The sequence below is a fragment of the Garra rufa genome, chromosome 16, assembly GCF_049309525.1.
Source record: "Garra rufa chromosome 16, GarRuf1.0, whole genome shotgun sequence".
Taxonomy (NCBI): Eukaryota; Metazoa; Chordata; class Actinopteri; order Cypriniformes; family Cyprinidae; genus Garra; species Garra rufa.
The window spans coordinates 9,879,408-9,900,459 of record NC_133376.1 but is presented as its reverse complement, the minus strand read 5'-3'; the positions used below and the strand labels follow the sequence as shown (position 1 = coordinate 9,900,459).

Here is a 21,052-nt window from a genome sequence, read left to right as displayed (position 1 = left end):
CCGTCGGGTTCCACGGACGCAGACCAAGGAGGACACCACTTCTCCAGACAAGGCATACAAAAGCCTGCTTGGCCTTTGCACATGTTCATCTGGACAAAGAAGAAGACTTCTGGTCTTCTGTTTTATGGTCAGATGAAAAATTGAATTGTTTGGCCACAATGACGTAGCCTTCATTTGGCGTAAAAAAAACCGCATTCATCCCTAAGAACACCATCCCTACTGTCAAACATGGTGGTAGGAACCTAATGTTTTGGGGGTGTTTTTCAGCTGGTGGACCAGGGAACCTAATCACAGTAAACAGCACAATGAAAAAGGAGCAATACATCAAAAATCTTATCAATACATCAGGCAGTCTGCAGAGAAACTTGGCCTTGGGCACCAGTGGACATTTTAGCACCCAAAACACACAGCAAAAGTGGTGAAGAAATGGTTAGCAGAAAAAAAACATTGTTTTGTAGCTAGAGTCCTGACTTAAATCCAATTGAGAATCTGTGGAGGGAGCTAAACATCAGGGTGATGGCAAGGACACCCTCCAACCTGAAAGAGTTGGAGCTCATCGCTAAAGATGAATGAGCAAAAACATGCAAAAAGCTGGTCAGCAATTATAGGAAGCGTTTAATTGCTGTAATAGCCAATAAAGGCTTTTCTATTGATTTATTGAGAAGGGTATGAATAATTTTGGACATGCCACTTTTTGTTCAAATGTAAATAAAAGATGAGTAATAATTTTTTCCACAATGATGCCTCTTGTACACCATCTTATTATCTTCTGGGAGACGCATAAAATGTATCAATATGTGTATGCAGTATTAACCTTAATAGGTCATTTTGCATACACTGTTGTACCACACAGAGCATTTATTAAATATATATAGTTCTGTAAATTACTATTAAGGAAGGTTTAGTATTGTGACAGCGTTAAAAAAAATACACACATATACATACATACATACACACACACACACACACACATATATATATATATATATATATATATATATATAAATTATCAATTTGTGTATACAGTATTTACTTTAATAGGCAATGTTGCATACATTGTTGTACCACACAGGGCACTCATTAAATATATATAGTTCTGTAAATTAATATTAAGGAAGGTTTAGTCAATCTTGTTTCCATTTTGTGTGAATGGATGTGAAGATGTGTTTTTCCTTCGTGGCTTTGGCTGTGAGAGGGATTTACGATGATAAGAGTAAAGGAAAACAAAGCAGTTCCTGAGCGGGGGTTACTGTATGTTATCCTTTGTTGTCCAGAGCCTGATCTCATCAGAAGCAATTTCCCCTAACCTATTAGTGCTACTGGATCTTAGTGCTGTGTTTAAGATTATCGACCACAACATTTCCTTAAACAGACTAGAAAATTACGCTGATATTGGTTGGCATGGTTCAAATAATACTTATCTGACCGCCATCAATTCATAGCAGTGAATGATGAGATATCACATGATTACAAGTGCAGTATGGAGTACCACAAGGCTCAGTACTAGGAGCATTACTTTTTACACTTTACATATTACCCTTGGGAGACATGGTGTTAGCTTTCACTGTTATGCTGATGATACTGAGCTATATATTTCTTCATGGCTCAACAAAACATACCACTTCACAAAACTAATGAAAAACACTTGACGGCTGCTCTGCCAATTCTGCCAGTTAGGAACCTTTGCGTGCTATTTGACAGGAATATTTACTTCGAAAGTCATGTTTCTAGCATTTGTAAAACCACATTTTTCCATCTAAATTGCGACTTATGCTCTGTCAAATGCAGAAATGTTAATTCATGTGTTCATGACCTTAAGGTTAGATTATTGTAATGCTTTATTGAGTGGTTACTCTTCAAACTTTATTAACAAACTCCAGCAGGTTCAAAATGCAGCAGCTAGAATTCTTACTAAAACCAGGAAGTATGACCATATTAGCCCGGTTCTATCAACACTGCACTGGCTTCCTATTAAACATTTTATACATTTTAAAATCTTGCTAATTACTTACAAAGCCCTGAATGTCAGCGGATTCTCAGTACATGAGCGAGCTCTTATCGCATTATAGTCCTTCATGTCCGATATGTTCTCAAAATCTGCCCAGTTGATATAATATCAAAATCATTGGGCTGGAATCCAGTCCGTATCCAGTCCAGATAGTGGATTAGCACCTAGACATGACTTCTGCAGCCCTAAATGTCAGCGGAGACCATGTCAACTAGATGAGCCCCAGAGACAGATCCCCAGTGAGAAGACCTCATCACCTAGACGGCCATTGGCACAAGACCATAGGAACCAGACGGGTCCTCTGCAAAATCTGACTTTGTTGCAGATTGAAATTAAACTGCTGGTTTCATCTGGCTAGAGAAGAACTGGCTCCCCACTGAGCCTGGTTTCTCCCATTAAATTTTTTCTCCATTTCTGTCACCGATGGAGTTTTGGTTCCTTGCCACTGTCGCCTCTGGCTTGCTTAGTTGGGGAAACTTAATTTCCAGCAATATCGTCAACTTGATTGCAGAGATTCTATTTAAACTGAACTGAGCTTAGACAATGACATCACTGAATCGATGATGAACTGACTTTAACTGAAAATTGAGTGTTTACTATTGTCCTTTTGCATTATTGACAAACTGTTTTTCTGTAATACTGTAAAGCTGCTTTGTAAAAAGCACTATATAAATAAAAGTAACTTGACAGGTAATTGCAAGTTTAATGTTACTAATACTAATTACAAAAATACTAAAAATACTACTAATACTAATTACAAAAAATATTGGTGTTCCCACCGCAAAATGACACAAAAATGCTGCAAACATCAACACAATATTTTAGAAAAGCAATAAAAATGTGTGTGTGTGTGTGTGTGTGTGTGTACCTGGTATTCCAAATGGTACACACACACACACACACACCTGGACCAAATGTCCCCACAAGGATAGGAATACCAGTAGATTTTGACCTTGTGGGGACATTTCTTAGGTCCCCATGAGGAAACAGGCTTATAAATCATGCATAATGAGTTTTTTTGAGTAAGTAAAAGTGTGCACAATCTCCTGTGAGGGCTAGGTTTAGGTGTAGGGTAGGTGTAGGGCGATAGAAAGTACGGTTTGTACAGTATAAAAACCATTACACCTATGGAATGTCCCCATAAAACATGTAAACCCAACATGTGTGTGTGTGTGTGTGTGTGTGTGTGTGTGTGTGTGTGTGTGTGTGTGTGTGTGTGTGTGTGTGTGACAAAATTTAGAAAAGGTCTAAATCCTGGTGATAACTAGTCCAAATGAAGAGGGTCTCTAGATTTGGCGGATTCAGAACAAACAATAAAATATGTTGACATTTATCAGATTAATGCTGTTCTGTACATGTCACCAATTATATAAAATCATATTTCTAGTGTTAATGACAAATAGAAATGCAAGTGGTTTTGATTTGTTTTTACCTTTCTCATCTGTGACAGCAGTCGCTCAAATTTGGGCAGGTCCAGAGCGGGCCCGTTGCATGTGGTGCTGCTATTGGCTGCTCGGCCCAACCAGTAGATGGTGATCAAAACCTAAAGGAACACAGTCAAAATATTTCTCAGTCAGGGTATCTAATAATCTATATGCTCACTCATTCATTAAAAAGTGCATTTATTCTTTTACAAACAGAAAAAAGCCTCACAGAAACTAATGTGCCACTCTAAAAAAAAAAAAAAATGAACGCAACAGTTTGCGTCTTCTAATGAAATTATGTTCAACCAACCAACTACACTTAGTTAGAATCATTTGTAACATAAACATTTACTCAAAAAAAAAAATGAAGTTGCTCCAACCAATAAATTTTATCTTTTTTACTTATTTAGTATGTAAATGAAATGAAAAGTAAGATATTACTTGTCACTGGCATTAGCACTGTCATTGCACAAAGAGTCAGTGTTACTACTGTATCATTGGGTAACTTAATATTTAAAAAAAAACAATTAACACATAAATTTGAGTTTACATTACACACAATAATAAGTTAATGTCATGATCAACATTATGTCAACACAAATCATCAAAATTATGTTGGTAACTTAAAAGGTTTAATTAAATTCTTAAATTTTAATGTTTAACTTTAAACAATTTAATGTATTATATTATACACAGTGATGCATTCTTTACACTAGGATTAGATGATGTAGAGAATTTTATTAGCTCAAAGAATTTCAAATTGATCAACATGTGTGTACAAGTGTTTCTTACTTCACATGTGTTCTCCACCAGGTCTTTTTGACCAATGAATAGGATGAAATGAGTTATTTAAAACATACATTTCAGTCAGGGAAAGTAGTTTAACTCACAGGAAATTGTGTATAATAATCGTCATTAAATATACGCAATTTCCAGCTTCTGATCAGTAACAGTAATGATGATATCGACTTGTTTCTTTGTCCAGCAAATTCTTCAGTGATACCCATTACTCTGACGTTGGCTCGTCGTCACGGCAACGTGTTTTACTAATCAGAAGGGAGTTAAAACAATTGAACAAAATAGGGCTTAAGGTAGCAATATGAGATCGAAACAGTTTAAGTGACTTTTGTAATGTAAGCATTCAGCACAGAGAATCATTATATGTGAATATATGGTTGTTTATTAAACTATTCTACTTACAAACGATCGCACATAGACAAACGTACATAAAACACAAATAGACAAAGAACACGTGAGAGAGAGAGTATGAGAGAGAAAAGAGAGTGAGAGAGAGTTTCATGGTACAGGAATGAACGGTTCTGAACAACCTGAAATCGTTTTTTATAAAACGCCTTAAACGCAGCTATCTACGTTTGTAGAAAGAACGGATACTTGCAAGCTTTTGTTGTTGTGCATTGGTTCCGTATGTGTTCAGTTCAGAAAGTCCTTTTCAATTCCTTGAGAGTCCGCATGGCTTCAAAGGGTTTGTAGGGCGGAACTGTGGGAGAGCCCTTTAAAGACTAGAAGAATGACGCCCCTCAGCCTGGGTTTGACCAATGAGAGAGGCTGAAATTCCAAGCGGGAGGTTTGGATAGAAAGGGGGCTTTTTTTATGACCCTTTTCCTGAGAGCATGTGGGTATTCATTCATATCTACTAGGGATTCATGCAACTGTAATATGTTGCGTGTGTATTGACATATAATATGCATCATCCTTTAGGCCATCAAAATACGAATTCAGAGATACCAAACATGACCATGTGGTTACACCGCACAACACATCCATCCATATCTATAGTAACACATGCATACAAACATTACACCAAAAGACAAGATACCCAAACCACAATGAAATACACACTGACTTGGGGATTGGTGTGTTCATTCATAGGAAGGTTTGTTAAAGAATTAATGAACAAAGTCAGTTACTATTGCAGTCTGTTTAAGAGAGAGTTGGTTGGGGAAGTTGCGATTCACATTCTTTTGAGTCGTAAAGTTTATCTGGTCTGGCAGAGGTGTCCTGGTCACTATAGCAACCGGGGCCTTGTGGGCCATCTGAAACTTTGCCGGCACCTACAGTGGTGGATTGGGTAAAGGGGGTCTGTGATTGTTTCATACCCCAATGAACAATTGTGTGTTTGATTGGTCCAGACCCTACATATCCCCTCTTTCGAACGTTGTTGTCCGTCCAACAGACAACAGCGAGCGACGTCAAAGGTGCGGAACAATCAGACATGCACCCGGCACTCACGGCTGGAAGAGAGAGGTGGCTCTCTGGAGGTTGGTGCTTCAAGGAGTGGTTGTGGTGCCGTGGTCGATGCTATCAGGTGTGAAAATTTAGACGGTGGCAAGGTATGGGTCCTCGAGCTCGTGCGGCAGGTGTCGAGGCACTGTCACTTGTCATCCTGACCCAAGTTGGTCTGTGTCAGGTGGTTGTTATCTAGTATCTGTGGTCCCTGCAGTCTGGAATCGCTGGTTGGACTCTGACTTGTGAGAGGGCGGGTAGTTCCAGTGTTCGCAGAGAATTGTCATAAAGATTTTGTAGTGTAAAGAAAGTTTCAGACGGACCCGGTTAAGGTTTAATAGGTCAGCTAGCGATGTAACCTACAGCTTGTTGTTTCGGGGCATGGCTTGCTAGTGAAGTGTCTTCTATGATCAATATCTTAGCTTTGGATGCTAAGATTTGTGTGATTCTGGGAGTATTTCTTTTAAGGGCGTAAGCCGAGATTTAATAAATGACTTAAGATGGTTCTTATGGTCAAAGTATTTCTCAGAATCTCCTGATGGCTCGCCTCAGGCTAGATCTCTTAAAAAGTAAAGGAAAGGAGGGAAAGGAAGGAGGACAGCTTTCCTATTCAAATAATGCTTGTTACCAGTGTGCATGACTATCGTTATGCCCTTGTAATCATTTAGATTACTCATGTAGGAGGGTCATAGTACTTGGTGCACTCGTTGAGAACAAGCAGAATCACAAATGAAAAGTTTCTCTGGTTCCTTACAGCTCTGTGGAGATATGAAACCACACTAGAACGAAAGGGATTAGTGTAAATACATCAAACAGATAGAAATAAATAAGTGAATAGCTGACTGCTAAGTGATTAACACCACAGGGTGACCTGGAATTGGGAATACTCAATAGCAATCTGGATCGACCATTAAGTTTGCTTTGATCATCATACCAAAGTGGCTCACTGCTGCTGCGTGTTCAAGACCACATCATGGTTTCCTTCCTTAAGGTTTTTAGCCAACGTGCTATTGAGTAGTTCCCAACATGAAATATCTCCAAAAGGAAAATTCTCCTCTAACTGAACAGTTAACATGTAATTAAATATTTAAATTTAACTAAGTAACTGCAAATTTAGTTGAACCAGGAGGGGATACACCTAAAATAGTGAAGGCGAAAGTGGCTGAGGAGACCTCAAAGTAAGGGAAAAACAAAAGTTTAAGAAATCAGGAGCCAGAAATATGGTTAAATGACACTGGGTTGGATCACTTTGCACTGCATGCCCACGAGCTGTAGTTAAGGGCTTCGAATGAATGATGCTAACTGCTAGCTACTGACGTTATTAGCTATCTTAGGGTTGCGAGGTATCGTCAGCTTAAATGGCACAGGTGATTTGCTTACAGTCTGTTGTCATGACATTTGTGCTCTCTGGAGGCAGTGTTCCTGTGACAAGTCATTGTTGTGGAAATACGCAGCAGTGTCCATTCAAATTGCATGTAGCAAGTGTCTGTAGGTTTCAAGAGGGCCGTGCATAGTCTGTTGACATGTAACGCTTAGATGTCCATTTAAGATTTCCTTTCAGGCAGCCAAATCCAAAATCTGTTAATGGAGACTCTTGCTTCCCTTGAGCACGTTTTCATGTTGTGAGTCTTAGGCTGACTAGGAATCTTTATAGGAGGGTCTTGCGCTGAAGCCATACCGGGGTGCCTTCTGGTGCCAACTTTATCCTCTGGGTTTTGTAGATCACAGTCAGTGGGGTCTTAAGAACCTTTCTGAGGAGGCCTTGTGTGTGTTTGTTAAAGGCTTTCTGTGCCAGGTGACACAGTTGTTAAAGGCATTGAGTGGAGGCAGGCCAGCATGCCTAAATGGTGACTTGCAATAGGTTGGAGGTTTCGGATGAAAAGGCTCTTGAAGTAAGCCCTTGCAAGCTCCGAAGTAAGCTCATTGAGGTCTATGACAGTAAGCAAAGGGAGTTTCATTATAGCCCTGTTGAGTGGCTAGGGCAGCGTTCAGTCCATGTTCAGACTCCGAGTCTGAGAATTACTTAATGATAGCTTGTCTTAGCTGCTGGTAGTCTGATTGAATGGGTCCTGGGTGTCGAGCCAGGAAGCGTTGGACCTCTGGGCTAGAGGTGACCCAGAGCAGACGGAGTCTATCTTGGTGATTCACACTGGTCCAAGACCGCAGGTGAAAGTCAAATGTCTCCCAGGTAGGCATGGACATCGTTGTCTCCTACAAGTTCTGGTGTGAATGCAGGGATGTCTGTGTCCATTCGATTGAGATCATGTCACTTCATGTGCTGTTTCAGGACTCACTTGAATGAGTCCTTTTCCTTCTGACACTGCAGAAGTTTTCAGGAAGTTGACTTGTGTCGAGGGCTTTGCCCCTCCCCCCCCCTTGTATCTGCATACAGGGATAAGGGGGTCTGCACTGCTGGCTGTGTGATGTTGAGCTCCTCTTTAAGATTGCCGAATTGCTGAGTTAAAGCCCGGACTTCAGCTCTGGCTGCATGCAGATGGCCTTCTACGACTTTGGCTCTTGTGTCTCTCTTATTAAGTTGGTACACTGTTTGAACAATGACTTTGCGTGGAACAGTTCTTTGTCTGTGTCTTGTCTGGTAGCTTTTTCAAACTGCTCCCTGTGTCTGGCAGCTGTTAAAGCCTTCTGTGGACAGGCGATTTCCTTAAGTTGTTCTGTCAGGTTCCTTGCGTCTGTTCTGTTCCTTCTCTTCTCCAGCGGGTGTCGGTTCATTTTGGTACTCGGAGACTTGCAGGTTCAGTTCATTTACCTCCTGTCTGAGGCCCTTGAGGGTGTGGGCCAAGGAGAAGATGATGCTGCTCAGCTCCTGGTTGTCCAGGCTGGATGTGAGTTGTCCATTTGTCGCAGTCCTGCTGTTCCTTTCTCTGCCATTGCAGGCCGTTGGCTGCTTTAGGCTGAAGGATGCCGTTCTCTGTACTCTGCTGAGTCTCCAGTTGGTCCTGGTAGGTGGCAGGGCTGGATGTCTGAGACACGCTGGTTCACTTGTGGAGACACGAGAGAGAGAGGCAGAAGGCAAATGCAAGTACAAACAGAGGTGGTAAGCTATCTGTATGATGATTGGCTCTGTAAGCCAGGTAAGGTGTGAATAACTGTCGTGGGGCAGCTAGTGAGGTAGGACCCTGAGATTTTGTGCAGGTGAGCCCAAAGAGAGTGGTTTGAGTAACTTTAACAGGATGAAAGCAAGGGTCAGCTACTGACCATGCTGTACATTTGGTCACATTTTTACTCAATGCACTGATGGTTCTCAGGTTTGGTCACTAGGAAGGTATAGAATAAAACAAACTGAAATGAAATCATAAAGAGACAGTGGGAGAAAGAAGGGCTTTCCTTATTTAGTTTAAGTCTGAGATATGACTAAGCAGTTGTCACTCGTAAGAATGCTGCAGGAGGGTCATAAAACCCGGGGGCTGTTAGCTAAGTTAACAGGGACACATCAAACATCTAAGTAAACAGAAACAGTAGGAAGTGTTTATAGTCTTCTATAGGCCAATAGCATGGTAGGGTAACCGTACCTCGTGTAATAGGCCTGGCCGCTAAGAAGTAAGGAGGGGTATAGAGAGGGACAGGAATTAGTCTACTAATAACCTGTTTCTGTTCCTGGAACTGCTATAACCCTATACTGCGACAGAAATGATGATGGTCGGATAAACTAATATAAGGTGAAAGCAAAATGAAAGTGTCCTAATAGCTTTAGGGAACAAAAAGGAAAAGTGAATAAATTGATTTAATTAAATTTCTAATTTAATTGAAATCATCTTAGCTGAATTTGTTACATTCAAGCTAAATAAAAGGTTAGTAAATTAAACCAAATAAAAGAGAGGCAGAATGAAGTCAAAATAAAGATAAGATGGTTAAAACCAAAGTACGCGAGGAAAGGCCACCCTGAGTGAGCCTACATAGAGGGTGACAGCCAAGCAGGAAATGAGCCCAAGAGAAAGGGGGAGACAGCAGGAGAGAGGGAGAGAGAAATTGTTTAAACTAGTGATGGGGTCCTTGAGCATGCTTTTCTTACAGGTTTGGACCCTCAGTCAATCCCTTATTTCTCGAATCCATGATTCGGAGTGCATCAAACTGTGAAGTATTGTGATTTCAGTACACGAGGCTTCTTACACATCATAACTTTCAAAATTGAATTGAAATTTCAGCGGTTCGATGCTAGGTCTCATCAACCAGTGTCTATGATTTGTATTCAATCTTGTAACAACTAAAATTGTACACATTTAGTGACCCATTTAAAGGCAGGAGGCATCTTTTAAGATCTCCTGTTAGTCTGATTGGACAAGCTTTCGTACATTTACTGAAATCTCACTCATCAAAAGACCCTTATTATTTAAAGGTATTAGGGATGGTTGATCCCCTTTAATGGATAACACCTTCAATAAATCATTGTCTATTGGTTTGGTAAGGTGCTACGTTTTTACTGCACTTCCACTGTTCTGACCAGCAGGGGTTTCCAGAACTGGGCGCTTCGCAACAGTGAATCATTTGTGGCACAAATGATTTGTTTGATTTGAAACCTCAAGCAGTTTTGTCTCTCCCATCACTAGTTTAAAATCAAAGTCCCTTAGTCTAAAGCAGGGATCACCAAGTTCCTATTGTGAATCTCGCTGGCTGCGGCATGCTTTTGGCTTCCTGCGCTCTTTGGATGCAGGTGTCGCACTCGGGCATGTTTCACTGAAGTACTGGTGAGCAATGTAGGTGGTGACAAGGATGGTCTCTTAGTTGACACAGGGGTGTTGTTTCTGGTGCCATCTGGTGGTAAACGTTCACAGATGTTTCTCGTCGACTGGCTGCTTTGCATCGTAGAGAGGCTGTGTCGTTTGAAATCCGCTGGTTCGAGCTGGCATCAAACTTAGCATATTCTGATGTCCTCTGTCGCTGCATGCTTGGCAGTGCGCCACTTTTGCGTTGGTAGTGGCTCTGGTACTCTGGTGTATTCTGCATGGTGCATCTTGGGCATACATCAGCAATGACCCCCCCATTTGTTCCTGGAAAGTTGGGAGCTGTGGCGGTGTTTGGTTATCAGGAACAAATGTGAGGATGTTGTCATCTAGATGCAGCATGTGTGTGACATCACTGAGTTGTTTTTGGCTTAGTGCCTCAGTGTGGTTGGGCAGTGCAAGGTTAAGTGTCAGCATTGCTTGGGAGCAGTGGAGGTTGCTATAGCAGAGCTATTTTGTAGGTGGAGCCAGTGTGCATGGTTGTGATGCAGGCGGCGAAGCAGCGTGAGGTGTTTGCTTGTGGCTTAGAAGCGATGCTTGGGTTGGGTGGGTGGGTTTTTTGTTGTTGAAAACCTTAGGGTGCCACAAAATCCCTCAGTTTTTTACTGGGCCTTTCACTGTTTTTCCACGAATAGCATGTAATGTTCCTATTGTGATGGCAATGCTTGTCTGGAACAGGTGTTGATGCTCGGCTGTTTCAAACTGAGTGTTGTTGTTTGAAACTGAGCTTAGTCTACTTTGAGTCTATGCAGGTTAGCAATTTTTGAGAGGGAGTTCTTGTGAGTTGCTGCGACAGGAGGGTTGATCCAGGTAGCTTTCACTCGTGCTGTGGTGTCGGGTGGCCCGGCTTAAGGTGTTGCAGTGGGACAGGCTTGTCGTTTTCCACTAGGTACCTGCTCTGGGCGTGTCTTGCCTCGCTCTTGGGTCTATAAGCACATGGGTTTGTGTGCGTGGGATCCTTGGTCTGCAGGCATTGACAGTTATAAACATCACACGTTGGTGGCAGGTCTCTGTGATTCCCTCTGTCTTCTGGTGTGATTGGCACATCGCTGGATGGCTTGTGCAGCGCAGCTGTTGTCATCTGGGTGCTGGGCTCTGCTGAGAGCCGCTGCAGGTGTAATCCACCCCCCTTCTGGCCACGCTGTCAGTGTGGACCAGGGTGGAGGTAGTGGATGGCAGATGATACTCCCTTCAGTGTGTGCAACTCAGGGATTTGGTGTAGCGCAGGTGTCATTTTGGTGTTTGTGACACTGTCTTGAGCGCTTGTTTACCTGAGTGGGCAGTTCTTTTCACAGTTCTCTAAGCTTGTAGGTGGTTTCTGTGTAGCCCTGGATGCAGGTAGGCTTGGTCTGATGTCATGTCGTTCTGTGCGTGGGACCATGTACATGACGTTAGTTCTGCATCATCGTCATATGTGGAGAGCAGCTTTGGCACCACTTCTGAGTGGCCATTTTCTCTTAGGCTCTTTATGACGGAAGTGTTAAAGTCTTTGAAATACCTGTATGGTATGTACACTGCAAAAGATTACTTTTCAGAAAGGGGGTGTGGCTTCTAGAGTGGGCACTGCTTCACGTATTCCATTGAATGTGTGTGCACCGTTAGGGTTTTGGCCACACTGTGTTTTGAGCCGAACAGTGACCCCTTTTGGTGAATGCAGGTAGTTCGTTCGCCAGAGTGTAAACATCTGGGCGTAGTCTTATCTAGCAGGGCTTTCTCACAGTTGAGGGAGTATCGTGGGGCTGTGAGAAACAGGAAGTAGCAGGTTTTGCATTGTCTATTCCAGGTTAAGTTCAAAGCACAGGTGTCCTCAGTGTTGGCCATGGTGGTCAGGCATTAGTGCGATGGAAGCTGTATGCACTTGACATCTGATGAAGTACCTGGTGCCCTTGTAGTTTTGGGAGCGTGTGAACAGTGGCTGGGATGTCACACTTGACTTTTGTGACCTGGCAGTGGACTTCCGATGAGTTGACCGGTTGGCTGGCTGGTTAAGTTCCCGTACTTGAGCCCAAATCTTTGTAATGTGTGGTTTCAACACGAGTCAGCAGGTTGGTGCTGATGAAGAAAGGGCGTGTCCATCTGTGATTTGTACATGGTGCCTACATGCACTTTGTGTTGATGGTCAGGTGCGTGGGAGCTCCAGGCTTGCATCTTTTGGGCCGTGTGGTATGGTTTACTGTAAACAAATGCTGCAATCTGCCCCTCAGGCAGATGTAGCACTTTCCAGCTAGCACAGCTCTATCTTCTTCTACTATTTGCTTAATCTTTTTACGCCGTTTCCTATTCTACTTTGGTAACAGTTAAGCCACCAAAATGTTTCTGTTCCTAGAAGCCCTTGTTCCTTTTTTTTTTATTTGTTGGCCTGCACTGATCTCAGATCACTCCCACACAGTGATGTCGCTGCGTGTTCAGCTCCCATACACCACTGTATGTTCGTTCACTTTAGTCAGTCAGACGTCCCCCTTGGCATGGGGCAGCTGGTCAATCACTTTGCTAATCTTTATTGCCTTCTAGTGGCGCTGGAACCTTCCTGCAGTGGCTAGCGTGTATCCACGTAGCCCTCTGTGCCACCTTGACCGCGGTGTGAGTTATCAGTAGGACCTGGAATGGCCATTCCACCTTTTGGATTTCCAATGTTTCCTCCTTAAGTCCTTGGTTACCACAAAATCGCCAGGCCTGATGTTGTGTAACATTCCTTCAGCTGGCTTGGGTAGGGCGTTTTTGACCTGTTGAGATATCTGGGAGAGAACAAGAGACAGATTTCGACAGTAATTTAGCATGTCGTTCTCGCACAAAGTTGTAGAGGGCAGAGGTCGTCTGCTGAGGATCCATGAGATGCCGTCTTTCGGGTTGACCGGCGAAAGTGGTCTGCTCCATGTTGTCTCAAGGCATGTTGTCCACTGAATCAAGCGATCGCTGTACGGAAGAAGGCCGTAGCATTTGGGTGGTGACCCACAGTGTGATGTGGATATCTGAGGGGAAAGATTTTCTGGCGTTGATGCCGTCTTCCCTCGGTGCCTGTCGCGTCGTTTCACGTAGGCTCAGATGCTGGTCGTGGCAGGCATGTTCTTAGCTGCTGTATTCCACTTTGACAGTTTTGATTGCTGGTACAAAAGCCTGGGGTCCTGTTGGCTGGAGGTGGAGCTAAGCAGATCTGTCTCGTGGTTACATTGGGCAATGTTCTTGCTTAAAAGTCAATGTTTTGCAGACAGGCGTGTGTTGTAGCCTACTGCAGTGTTCAGGAAGACAGCGTTTAGTGGTGACAGCTGTCAGATTCCCGGCCAGCTTGCTGGCGTGTGAGGTGTGAACGGGGGGCTGTTAGCCCCGGGAGAGATTTTGTGTTGAGCTCTCCTGTTTGTTCACATTGTTATCTGCAAGCATTTGAGTTCTTTAAGGTCAGCTGGGTTCAGAGTCGTTGCTTGAACTTCGGCGTAGGCTGCTTGCAGGTGGCCTTAAGAGGCTTTGGCCGTGGCATGAGTGTTGCTGTCTGCCTGGGGCCATTGTAAAGAGAGCTTCCGCTGTTTAGGAGTGTTCTGCTGTACTGCTCTCTGCGCTCAGTCTGTGGGGGTGTTGCAGGCGTGTCTTGAAGCTTTTCTCCTCTCTCCTCATGTAGGTCCTTGTCCTCTTCATCCGCTATCTCTGAACATCCAGATGGTCTAGGCGGTTCTGCGCGCTGTCCTGGTTCCGTCGTGGGTGAAGCTTTCTCCGCTGCGGCTTTAGTCAGACGATCTTGTTGAGGGCGTGGTCACTGATGATCCGGGCTGTAGATGAGTTGATTGGTTCTCTGCAGCTGTAGCTCTTGACTGGATCGTGATCCATTCGCCTGTGTGCGTGGTCGTCCGGCTGTTCTCCGCTCAGGTGCTGTAGTCACTAGATCCAGGGCAGGATGGCATCTTTGCCTTGTCTGGACTGGATGGCAGGACTGGATGGTGACATGTTGACACAAATAGAGAGGGAGAGACAAAGCACAACGAGCCAATGCAAGTCCGTACAGAACTAATGAGCTAAAATGTAGGCTATGTGTTGCGCACTTAACTGATGTCATCAGATGGTGACGCAAACTAAACGCTTATTATCCTAGCCATATCGACGGTGGCAGGTAATTTGTGTGGGTAAACACAGGAAACCTATGAGTAAACTTAATGATGAGTGATTAACTTTGGGGCTATCCAGTTCATCGGTGTAGTTACCAAAGATTTCACTGATGTTCAGACAGGTTCAGTCTCTAATAGCGAGAAAAAACAAAAACAAAAACAAAATCAATCAGAAAGAGAGGTGTAAAGGGTTAAAACAAAAGAGAGAAAGTGAGCTGACTGCCAGCCCTAGGGTCAGTGACGGGGCCCGCCGGGTCGGGGCGCTATGGAGTCGTCACACCTGGGAAATGGCAGAGCTGAGAAAGCAGAGACAGACCCCCTGGGATGGGCTGAGTTACCCGGGGTACTGAGAGTGCAACTTGATCGATTTGGTCAAAGTTTAAATTTTAATCAAGACTGTTTAATTAAAAATTTTAAATGAGCAAATAAATAAATAAATTATAATTGCTAAAGGGAAAGTTGAATCTAAGGCGGTGAAATAATTAAAATTAAATCACACAAAAAAAAAAAACATACATTATGTTAATTATCATTATGGTTTAAATAACAAGAATTAATAATGTAAAATCAAAAAGGAAAAGAGAAGGGAGAGACTGACTGTTACTATCCATAAGCGTTGTTGCCCAAAGAAAACAAAAACATGAAATCATGCATAGGTATTGGAAGAGGTTTTAGACAGACTTCTAGCTTTTAATAGAAGGAAATACCTTTTTAAGCAGGATTTCAGATTCCACCTTGTGTGGATTTAAACGCGCATCTAAGCGCAGTTACCATGGCGACGCGTTATCGCGGGTGTATATTTCTTGTGTCCGTTTTACTGAACACAGGTACATGTATGTGTTTGCAAACTTTAACTTAATAGAATGGTTACACTATTAAAAGGTTGCTTAGTTACAATGCGTGCACATTGATCTTGAGTCAGGCTGCTGACACGAGACTTGTGTGTGCTTTGCACAAAAACAAATAAATAACACTCGATCAAGATTTGTACAGTAATGACGCGAAGTTGTTTACTATATTAAATCTATTCGATGAGCAAAAGGGGTCAATCTTATCAGGTAGCTAAGCTGAGGTTTTAACCCAAAGGAGCAAGATAGCTGATTAGCATTGGAATGCACATCAATGGCTAATCTATCTACACTCAAAATATAAATATAAAGGCCTTGTAAGGTGAAAGAGGAAACTCGCTCAATCAACTTCTTCACGCTAAAAAAAGGATTTCTACGCTCAATTTAGGGTGGCTTTAGGACGCTCCATAAAAGTTTTCTTCATTTTATAGGGTCAATATATAAACTGCAGTTAAGTTACATCTTTAACAGCTGTTGAGTTTCTCTGTGCGAGAGGCTCAAGCATCTGTGAAGGTGTTAAAGGTGGGCGGGTCCACACCTTTCTAACACACACACACACAAACAAAATAGACGCGGGTCACGAGCGAGTTTGAATAAACAAGCAATGAGACACATATATTATTCCTGAGTTGCTTACATCACATAGTTTAAAACTGCCCGCATTCTCCACCAATATGTAGAGAATTTTATTAGCTCAAAGAATTTCAAATTGATCAACATGTGTGTACAAGTGTTTCTTACTTCACATGTGTTCTCCACCAGGTCTTTTTGACCAATGAATAGGATGAAATGAGTTATTTAAAACATACATTTCAGTCAGGGAAAGTAGTTTAACTCACAGGAAATTGTGTATAATAATCGTCATTAAATATACGCAATTTCCAGCTTCTGATCAGTAACAGTAATGATGATATCGACTTGTTTCTTTGTCCAGCAAATTCTTCAGTGATACCCATTACTCTGACGTTGGCTCGTCGTCATGGCAACGTGTTTTACTAATCAGAAGGGAGTTAAAACAATTGAACAAAATAGGGCTTAAGGTAGCAATATGAGATCGAAACAGTTTAGGTGACTTTTGTAATGTAAGCATTCAGCACAGAGAATCATTATATGTGAATATATGGTTGTTTATTAAACTATTCTACTTACAAACGATCGCACATAGACAAACGTACATAAAACACAAATAGACAAAGAACGCGTGAGAGAGAGAGTATGAGAGAGAAAAGAGAGTGAGAGAGAGTTTCATGGTACAGGAATGAACGGTTCTGAACAACCTGAAATCGTTTTTTATAAAACGCCTTAAACGCAGCTATCTACGTTTGTAGAAAGAACGGATACTTGCAAACTTTTGTTGTTGTGCATTGGTTCCGTATGTGTTCAGTTCAGAAAGTCCTTTTCAATTCCTTGAGAGTCCGCATGGCTTCAAAGGGTTTGTAGGCCGCATGGCGTTTCAAGGCATGGTTGCAGGGTGAGCCCCCCCCCCCCCCCCATGGATCTGTATTGACATATAATATGCATCATCCTTTAGGCCATCAAAATACGAATTCAGAGATACCAAACATGACCATGTGGTTACACCGCACAACACATCCATCCATATCTATAGTAACACATGCATAAAAACATTACACCAAAAGACAAGATACCCAAACCACAATGAAATACACACTGACTTGGGGATTGGTGTGTTCATTCATAGGAAGGTTTGTTAAAGAATTAATGAACGAAGTCAGTTACTATTGCAGTCTGTTTAAGAGAGAGTTGGTTGGGGAAGTTGCGATTCACATTCTTTTGAGTCGTAAAGTTTATCTGGTCTGGCAGAGGTGTCCTGGTCACTATAGCAACCGGGGCCTTGTGGGCCATCTGAGACTTTGCCGGCACCTACAGTGGTGGATTGGGTAAAGGGGGTCTGTGATTGTTTCATACTCCAATGAACAATTGTGTGTTTGATTGGTCCAGACCCTACAATTAGATTAGATTAGATTAGATTAGATTAGATTACACATGTACAAGTACAAGGCAACGAAATGCAGTTAGGTCTAACCAGGAGTGCAATAAGCAGCAAGTGCAGGATATAGGTATAATTTATAAGTTATAAGTGCACTTATAGGAGATATGTACAGGGAGAGGATATGGATAATATTTACAGATGAAGTACTGCGAGCATAATTTACAGATGATAATTAACTACAATTAGAATGTACAAATAGATGAACATAATATACAGGTTGCTATTAACTATAATGTAAATTGCAGGTAGATATGAACATAATATACAGGTTGCTGTTTACTGAAGCAGAAATTTACAAATAGACATGTATAGATTTATCACAGATTTACAATATGTATATGTGCAATGGAAATGTGCATTTACAAATGGGTATGTACAGTGTAGTGCAAAGAATATTAAATAGTGCAATGGTAGTGGGGAGAGTGTGGGGTGGGTGAGAGGTGCGGGTGTCAGTGGGGGGCAGAGTTCAATAAGGAGACAGCTCTGGGAAAGAAGCTGTTCCTCAGTCTGCTGGTTCTAGTCCTGTGGCATCTGAAGCGCCTGCCGGAAGGCAGGAGAGAAAACAGTTTGTGGGCGGGGTGAGAGGAATCCTTAAGAATACTGCGTGCTCGACGCAGACAGTGTTTCTTATGAATGTCCTCAACGGTTGGTAGTGGACTCCCTATGAGGCGTTGGGCAGTTTTCACCACCCGCTGCAGTGCCTTACGCTCCGCAACAGAGCAGCTTCCGTACCAGACCGTGACACAGTTTGTAAGGATGCTTTCTATAGTGCAGCGATAGAAGTTCACCAGGATAGCTGAGGACAGCTGGTTCTTCTTGACTGTTCTCAAGAAGAACAGGCGCTGGTGAGCCTTCTTGACCAGGCTGGAGGTGTTGGTGGTCCAGGATAGATCCTCCGAAATGTGGGTCCCCAGGAACTTGAAGGAAGAAACAGTCTCAACAGCCATCCCATTGATGTGGATGGGTTCGTGTGAACCTCTTCTTCCCTTCCTGAAGTCCACAATGAGCTCCTTGGTCTTGGTGGTGTTAAGGAGCAGATTATTGTCTGTGCACCATGTGGCCAGGTGCTGAATCTCCTCCCTGTAGGCTGTCTCATCGTTGTTGCTGATGAGACCGATCACTGTAGTGTCGTCTGCAAACTTGATGATGGAGTTAGATCCATAAACAGGCCTGCAGTCGTGGGTGAAGAGGGAGTAGAGGAAGGGGCTCAGCACACAGCCCTGTGGCACACCAGTGTTGAGTGTGACAGTAGTGGAGCAGATGTGACCTGATCTAACATGCTGAGGTCTGTTAGCCAGAAAATCCATAATCCAGTTACACAGTGAGGTGTTAATGTCCAGGTCTCTAAGTTTGGTGATTAACTTAGATGATCTGACAGTGTTGAATAATGAGCTGAAATCAAAACAGCATTCATGCATAAGTGTTTGTATTGTCCAGGTGTGTGAGTACAGAGTGCAGCGCTATGGATACTGCATCATCTGTGCTTCTATTGCCACGGTAGGCAAACTGGTGTGGGTCCAGTGTGGATTGAGAGTTCTTGAGTGTTGCATGCTTTCAGCAGGAGACGCACCTCCTTGTTCATCCATGGCTTCTGATTTGGGTATATGGTGATCTGTTTCTGGGTTGTAGCACTGTCTATGGTAATGTTGATATAATCCAGAACAGAAGAAGTGTATCTGTCAATGTCCGTGTGAGAGCCACAGGTGGCCTGAGAAGCAAACATACTCCAGTCAGTGTGTAGAAACCTGTCCTGAAGTGTGAAGTCTGCCCCCACTGGCCACACTTTGATGGTCTTCACTGATGGCTTCACACGGTTGATGAGGGGTGAATATTTGGGGGTGAGGAACAAAGAAAGGTGGTCTGATTGTCCCAAGTGGGGGAGGGGGGTCACAGTATAAGCTTCAGCCATGTTTGTGTATACATGGTCTAAAGTTTTGTTTCCTCTGGTGTGACAGAAAATGTTTTGGTGAAATTTTGGGAGTACTGTCTTTAAGTTTGAGTGATTAAAATCCCCTGCAACAATAAATGCAGCCTCCGGGTGAGTAGTTTGTTGTTTGCTGATGGCTGCATGAAGTTCGTTCATAGCAAGCTTGGCATCAGCGTCAGGAGGAATGTAAGCAGCGGTTATTATGGTGGAGGTGAATTCCCGCGGCAGATAAAACGGTCTACACTTAACCATGAGAAACTCTAGGTTAGCTGAGCAATGTCTCCCAATAATAACAGAGTTCGTGCACCAAGCTTTGTTAACATAAATGCACAATCCTCCGCCTCTGGTCTTACTGGAGTCATCCGCCGTTCTGTCTGCCTGGAATGTGTGGTGATATGTTAGAGCAATAGCACTGTCCGATATATATGGCTGTTTAGCATGTTTCAGTGAAGATCATGACATTACAGTTCCAAAGTCTCTTGCTGTGGTTGATGCGGAGTCGAATCTCGTCCATTTTGTTCACTAGCGACCGTACATTAGCGAGGAAAATGCTGGGTAAAGAGAGCTGGTGTGGTGTTAGCTTTAGCTTAGCTCTTAGTCCTCCACGCTTCCCCCGTCTTTGTTTACGGTCGCGTCGCCGCCTACGAGCACTTCCGCCCGGCCGGGTAGAGTGTGCAGCCTCGGGTGATCTTGCGATTTCACGGACGAGTCGAAGATTGCTGATAAAACCGTCGGGAATGTCCAAACCAATATCCAAAAGCTCCTGTCGGGTGTACGATGTAAAGGCACTACTGTTTTGCACGAACAGACCCGAGATGAGCAGATAAAATACTGCAAATTTGCAGAAACTGGAGAGACACTGAGTCTCACGATGTGTACGCGCCGCCATCTTGGTCTTGGATATAAAAAACTAGGCAAATCCAATGGGCATATAATTTAAACTACAACAGCATTGACCCAAAATAATGAAATAATAATGATGTCTCCTTTCCTTTGTTTTTCTGGAAACATTATGATTATAGAGCTTACCGAACTTGTTCTCATGCTAACAACACCACTGAAAGTTTGGTTTAAATAAAGGGGTATTATCATACATATCATACAACACTGTCACTGTGGGATTTACATTGCTTCTTTATTTTAATGCCACTACAGATTCTCTGTATATGGAGGGCTGAGTGGAATATACTCATTTAAAACTGAGTGAAATATTCTAACAGACCAAAAGTGCTGGGAAAGCCCCCCAAAATTACATAATATACAGTATATATACACTATCATTAAAAAAAATTTGTGGTCTGTAATTGTAATAATTTTTTTATATTTAATAACATAGCTATTTTTTACTGTGTTTTGATCACATCAGTGCAGCCTTGGTGATAATAAGAGACTTTTAAAAATACATACATAAATACATAAACATTTAAAAATAAATATTGGCAAATTTCACTGAAGATTTTACTTACATTTTTTAACTTCTTGTTGTCTGGACCTCTGTGAGAAAGACCAAGAACGAGAAAGATGTGTTGAGTGAACTCATTTTATGTAACTCAGTTATTTAAATTAAAACAAAGAAAATAGGTGAGCACGAAATAAAACAAATTATCTAACTATCTACCTAAACTCTTAAGAGAAAATCTTTCAGTTCTGTCATACAATAATCTTTCTTTCACACTTACAACATTTGAAATGGTCGAAACTTTAAATGTTGGGGGCCCTGTACAAAGTGTTTTGACTGGTGTGACTTGGCTCTCAGG

At 42.5% G+C, this 21,052-nt stretch overlaps 1 protein-coding gene across 4 annotated transcripts in view; it reads right to left on the bottom strand.

Moving 5' to 3' along the window:
* Nucleotides 1-21,052, bottom strand: part of limch1b (LIM and calponin homology domains 1b) — an 87,538-nt gene that overhangs the window by 48,480 nt on the left and 18,006 nt on the right. For 3 of the 4 annotated variants that reach the window (XM_073820588.1, XM_073820585.1, XM_073820587.1), the window contains exons 2-3: nucleotides 20,762-20,789; nucleotides 3,441-3,551 (exon numbers count right to left, since the gene is read on the bottom strand). In XM_073820588.1, the coding sequence (XP_073676689.1) occupies nucleotides 3,441-3,449 (9 nt within the window). In that variant the 5' untranslated portion in view covers nucleotides 3,450-3,551; nucleotides 20,762-20,789. The remainder of the gene's footprint in view (nucleotides 1-3,440; nucleotides 3,552-20,761; nucleotides 20,790-21,052) is intronic. The other variant, XM_073820586.1, reaches the window with a different exon arrangement.